The 6,589-nt window shown below is 33.7% G+C and overlaps 1 protein-coding gene across 2 annotated transcripts; it reads left to right on the top strand.

Moving 5' to 3' along the window:
- The first annotated feature begins 1,261 nt into the window (after positions 1–1,261).
- LOC123527385 (uncharacterized) lies at positions 1,262–6,102 on the top strand. Of its 2 annotated transcripts, XR_006681724.2 has the most exons (3): positions 1,262–1,594; positions 1,737–1,868; positions 5,422–6,102. XR_006681724.2 is itself a non-coding variant. In XM_045306790.2 (2 exons), exons 1-2 carry the CDS (start codon positions 1,721–1,723, stop codon positions 5,589–5,591), a joined length of 318 nt encoding a protein of 105 aa, XP_045162725.2. In that variant the 5' UTR covers positions 1,614–1,720; the 3' UTR covers positions 5,592–6,102. The 2 variants fall into 2 exon arrangements, 1 of the variants encoding a protein (XP_045162725.2); XM_045306790.2 differs by lacking the exon at positions 1,262–1,594 and having other exon boundaries at positions 1,614–1,868.
- The last annotated feature ends 487 nt before the right edge of the window (positions 6,103–6,589 follow it).

Genomic DNA, 6,589 nt, shown 5'->3' with positions numbered 1-6,589 from the left:
ATTCGCAAACACCTGCACATTTCTATATAGGAACGAGGAAATGGCAAATTCATCATGCTCGGTTACGCAACGAGTGCAGTTCCCTAAACCAACACTTACATAGCAAAAATATTTCTCCCTCACCTCTCTGTCATTGTGGCCTTATAGAAAGTAACCATCATTTCTTTTTTGAATGTCCACTTTACACAAATATCAGAGCTTTGTTTTTCCAAAAAATCTCTAACCTATGTACAGTCACGCTCTATACGTTGTTGCACGGTGATCCAAATCTTAGTGAAAATACTAACACTGAAATATTCATCGCTGTTCAAGATTTCATAAGGGACAGTAGACGCTTTCCATGACACAACATACAGGATCTGCTTCCAGCATTCGTTAATCCAAATCAATTCTCATCGTCATTCCTTTCATACTTCTTATGAAAATGTCTTTGTTATTGTTAAAATCATATTTCAAACATTATATTCTTGACCGTCAGATGTATAAGTAATTACACTTCAATCGGGAGAAGACCTCTATAAGCTAGGCTTTCGGTCGTATCCCTTTTCAAATTGATTGTATCGTTGTTAATGTTAATATCTCTGTTGTAATCATATCAATTTGTTTGAAATAAAATATGTTTAAACCAAGACGATTTCTTTTAAATTAACTGTCGTCAGCTGACAAAAACTGTTAAAATATGCAACTTTCAAAACAATTATATATTTTGATTTTTAAACTTTTTCACGACGTCAGTGAATAATATTTACCGTCTTGTCATGTTACGTGTTTTATGTTACATGTGACGCATTGTCCTAAAATATGGAAGAAAAACTCAATGCAGGTCTGCAAGACAGTCCGTTCTAATGTAATAATAAGAAGACTGGGGATTTTATCTACGTAACTTCCAAGTTAGAGCTACAAAGCATGTGATAAATACGACAGTTATGAAACTTCTAAGTCAAAAAATATTTTTCTATCATATCCTTTTATAATATTTATGTGACTGTAGTGGTAAAGTAAGAAAGCTTTTTACGTGTGTGTAACAATACAGTTGCTCCTTTTCGAGTTTAGACAAATGAGACTTTGGAAACAAACTAGCAGTGACTCATACATTTAATGATTTACCAACAAAAGGTGAAAATCAATGTTTAAGATTAAATATCCAATATACAAATGTATTGTCAAAATGGTAGGTCAACAATCTCAAATACAGTGATATGGTACAAGTTATTTCGACGTGATGCTTTCGATGCTATAAAAGGTTGTTTTTACTGTCATCCCACACACAAGGTGTTGTATGATCTTTAAATAAGATATATCAATAGAAGGCACTAACGAGCAAAAACAGCTGACATATTGATATTGACATTTTAATTAAAACTAGTTGTCCTTTGACAGCCTTACATACAGAAAACGCATGCATCTGTCAGTGTTTAAGTGGTCCAACTTATAGTATATATAGCTATTTACCGGTATAATTAGTGTTTAAAAACATCCAAAACGCGTGGCCTGACAACTGTCAACGAAAAGCAAGTCATTTTTTGAAATATCTATAACATATGTAGTATAGATTTTCTCTTCAGTGTGAAGGTGGATCTCATTCAGATTGAAGGTAAGTGCTTAATTTTACACATCCTTTGATTTCTTCAAACTTCCAAAACAACGTTCATCTTTCGAATGTATTTATGATATTATTTTGCAGTCGCTGATTGTGTAAAATAATATTATTTCTAATATTATGTATCAAATTTCAGTTACAATGTCCCGTATGATCCTTACTCTACTGATCATATCCTGTATACTTGGACTTGCTGTAGCCCAGTACGGACAACTTGGAGCGTTCAGACATTACAGTGAATGGTTGATGGACGACCCACAAAAAGCTAGTAGGTTTCTACACACTTGTGGTGTAAAAAACGCGGAAATGTGACATATTTACGTTATTTATCATTTATATTGACCCCATTAACCTATGGAATGCGCTCAATACATCAGCAAGATTTAAAAACTATTTTTCAGCAATCAGGATGCAATAGAAGAATTACGCAAAATTTGATTTGAAATTAGAAGAAACAAAAAAGTGAAATCAGCTAAAATGTACTTATTTCAAAACATTAAGTACATTACTGGGATAATTTGCGAATTCTACATGTATATGCAAAAGGTTTACACCAAACAAAAGCTTTCACTTAAAGCATTTTGACTGGTACATATGCAAAATTAAAGTTACAACAACAAAAACCGCATAAACTTAATGCACTTTCGGATTTCTGTTTAACCAGCTTTTATAAGACATTAACATATCCTTGTAACCTTAGTCATCAGAACTTTTTTTATCAAAATATTATATGTTTGTATATCCGTGTAAACAAAAAAAAAATATATAAAAAAATTCTGATATTCCACCAATTTAACTAATTGTGCAAGCCCACAGGAATTCATTGCCTCGTTCTCAAACAATCCCGCGCTAATACATGAAAAAAAACGTGAATTATCCTTATATATAATGCACAGACAAGAATGGTATGTTCGACACAATGAGATTCAGCCCGCATAAAATAGGATCGTTCGCAAAAGACTTCAAACAAGCTTTTATAAAATACATAAAATCTTGTAATGGAACATCTCACAGTTACAAGAACTTTATTTTCTATCATATGATATGCAGGTTGATCTGACGTAACGCATAAAACTGGGACCATTTCGGCCCTAATATTTCTGTTAAATACTTACAATATTTCGAATTTGAAATGCGAACACGATAAACGCATGACGTTTTTGCATGAAATTCAACATTTTAGGTAAAGCTATTATTTTCTGTAATTACAGTAAAATTGGTAAAGATTTCAAAAACATTGTTGCATCTGTACATATACTGTTATATTAATCACAATATTATAACATGTAAATATTTTGTGACTTTTATTTACAGAAAACTTGTTATTAAAACGAAATTAAACAAAACAATAAATTTTAACATGTACTTGAAAGTACACATTAAAATTCGGGTTCCAGTGATTGCGACTTATCAAAACAAATTTACTAGACATAGGTGAATTAACATAATTTGAGCCGCACCATGAGAAAACTAACATAGTGCATTTGCGACCAGCATGGATCCAGACCGCGCAGTCTGGTCAGGATCCATGCTGTTCGCTAACGGTTTCTCTAATTGCAATAGGCTTTGAAAGCGAACAGCATGGATCCTGACCAGACTGCGCGGATGCGCAGGCTGGTCTGGATCCATGCTGGTCGCAAATGCACTATGTTGGTTTTCTCATGGTGCGGCTAATTTTATAACTATTTACAGTATCTTTTAAATAAAGGCATTCTAAAGAGAAAGAAAAATGATATTGCCAATTTTAAATTTGAATTTTAAAAACTGAGAGAAAGACCGCAAACACCAACTTTAAGACTAGGAAATTATTTATATTTATATTACTAGAGACATGTATATCTATATATAAAATAGGGTTATTATAATAGTAGCTGGATTCGGGATGCTGTATTCGGCTCGAGTGGATTTTGCTAGATCGGATCTCACGAGGCGCGCAAGCGCTGAGTGTATCCGTCCTTGCAAAATCTACGAGAGCTGAATATAAAATCCCAGACCTAGCTACTGTTGTAATGACCCTTTTATTATATACCTCGACCTTTTTGTTTGTTGTTTTGTTATCAAACAAAATCTTAAATGTGTGTCGATTAGTGAAGTTTTTGAGTGCACTATTTGTAGAACTCTGTCAGGTCATGCATATTAAACGAAAGTAGTCCGGCAACATACAATACAAAAGGTACAATACGGAATTTTTTTCTGCTTGTTCATATTTACTTGTGAAATACAAGCTTTTGGACAGAATTTATATAAGTATATGATTATAGTTGCCCATGACAGAATATCCAAAATCGGAATTATTATTTGGAAACATTTTTTATTTCATGTAGTAAGAAATTAAATTTTCTAGTCAGAAACACATGGGTTGCCACTTACTTGTACATGTTGCTAGTATTAAGCTTAGCCCGACATTTTGAGAAAAAAATTCAAACAACACTAAATCGTAAAAAGAAAGGGTTGTTTTACATGAAATTGAACAGGAAATAAATCATGTATATTACTCTACAAAACAATTGTTAATTTACTGATACATGTATGAACATTGAATTCCGGAAGAAAAGGGCTGCATAAAGGGGCCCTGCACTTTTGGGTAGTCCAACGCCTTAAAAAATACAATTATCAAAAAAAAAAAAAGTTATATATCTTTGTTTTGATGCATTTGCAATATTGTCCCAGCGCTGAAATTTCACATAACTAGGTGGAACGTAGTTTTCAGCAATTGTTTATTTTTATTTCTTTACAAATGGCTATCGTTCTTAAAGGGGATCGTTCTTAAAGGGGTGGGGGTGCTTTTTTGGAATATTTTAAGTACCCAGTCGTATGGGACAGTATGGTAGAACATGTAATGGATAGGTAGATTCTTGGTATGGTGGCATATTTCTGCCACAAGATAGCTAGGTAGCTATCGCGATACTTACAAAATCAGGGACATAAAATGTATCTTGATAAAGCGAAGTTTTTGAAATTGGAAGGTTTCTTGGAAATATTATTGCGATAGTTTACATTATTATCTCGATACCTTTTGTGTATGTGCCTATAGCTGCCATTTATTAGCTATAGATAAGCTATTTCGATACTTTCAAAAAATATCTTGATATTTCGAACTTTTCTGAAAAGTTTATATCAATTGCCTAAATGTTCCTGGAAGTAAAAAGTATATCGAGAAAAAATAATCTATTGCGATATAATGTATTCAGAAAAATGCACAACATTTCTGGAAAGTTTAGATCATTATCTTGGTAGCTACTAAGAATCTCATGGCAGTTTATCAAATGTTTCTGTGTTTTAATGATATACTCCTTAACCTTGAGAATGTTTGACACGAGCTAAAGCACATGTCTTGTATTTGGTGAAGGTTTTAAATAAAGAGCTGAAGCACATGTCTTGTATTTGGTGAAGGTTTTAAATAAAGAGCTAAAGCACATGTCTTGTATTTGGTGAAGGTTTTAAATAAAGAGCTAAAGCACATGTCTTGTATTTGGTGAAGGTTTTAAATAAAGAGGTAAAGTCTTATTTAATTTGTAAATCAGCAATATTCTGCTTTATCAAGGTCGAACGTGAAACTTTTTACCATTTAAACAGGTTTGATGAGGATTTACAATGAAAAATAACTTTAAAATTGTTAAATGAATTTGAAAAAGACAGAAAGGCCTTCTTGATCAGATTTTGGTTAAATTCTGGTTCATGTTGAACAAATTCATTGGTACACTGTTTCCTTGAAAACATTTATCAATTATCTCCTATCATTTACGTTTGAACACTTTTAAAACTTAGTATTATGGATATTTCGCTCAAATCACGTCAATTGTTTGATGTTGTATTTTCAGATAGGATGCCATTTTGGAACCATCTACTAGGCAACCGGAGATTTATGACAGGATCGCGTGGAAGAACTTCAACACGAGCTCGAGCAGGAAGTGGCAGCACGGGTTGGAACAGTTTTAGCGGCAACATGAACTGGATGCCGTTATTGATGACTGTCAACTTCGACTACTAGTTCCTTAAGATAAAATGAGATTGTGACATGCTACGAAAAAGTCCTCTTTATTAATAAAGTGTCTCCTGAAAACTGATGCAAAAATTTTCAGATGTTTTATAATGGTGTTGGTGGATTTCTCATATATGAGTTTCCAAGTAGTAAATTGCTACCCGAGTTATTGTTGTACAAAATAAGTTAACAGTTGGTAAAAGGTGTTTTACTTGGCGACTTGATGAACTTATTGTTTATTTCACAGTTTTGCAGTGAAGAGATTGCCCCCGTGAAATCTAGTAGTACATGTAAAGTCATAATCATCAACACTTCTACAGCTAACTGCTTTTATTTCAGACTTCTTTTCATAGACAAGTAAAGTCCACTACCATCGCTTCATTATTCGCCTCTTTCATTGCTCTAACATCATACTTCACTTCCGTCATCTTTTCACCAATACCTCTAAAGCCACTGCTCTCATTCCGCATTTCACTTCCTCAGCATTTTTATAAACGCATAGCAAGTCTACTGCTCTTGCTTTCCGCTTCATTTCCTTCACATTTTCATAAAAGTCACGAAAGTTCACTGTTCTCGCTTCGCACTTCAGGTCACAGGCACCAGTATCGGACCTGGGATAAAGAATATGGCCTTGTTTTTCATCCTAAATGAGTTGAAAATGAAAAATATGTAATGAAATATGACCCCCCTACAAATGATACATATGTCTATTGAAGGCCAGAATCTCGAGAATCGAGCCTGCGAGCAATGGGTTCACTTCCCGGGCCGTTGTGAAATAAATTCTTTAGACAATTAAACAAACTACCTATCACTTTTTCCTGTATACATTTAGCTACAAAATGAAACCGATCCCAAGTCTCTAGCCCTCCCCGTTAATGAAATATCTATCAGGAAACGAGTGATTTCCTGCTGAAAGTCCCTGGTAGATAAAAATGCGGCACAAAGAATCGGTACGTAAACATAGACTAAAGTATTGTTGTCCGCCGAGTACGGCTCAAATTCAATAA

The sequence above is a fragment of the Mercenaria mercenaria genome, chromosome 14, assembly GCF_021730395.1.
Source record: "Mercenaria mercenaria strain notata chromosome 14, MADL_Memer_1, whole genome shotgun sequence".
Taxonomy (NCBI): Eukaryota; Metazoa; Mollusca; class Bivalvia; order Venerida; family Veneridae; genus Mercenaria; species Mercenaria mercenaria.
Note: the sequence above shows the minus strand (reverse complement) of the source record. Positions and strands in the feature narration are given on the sequence as shown.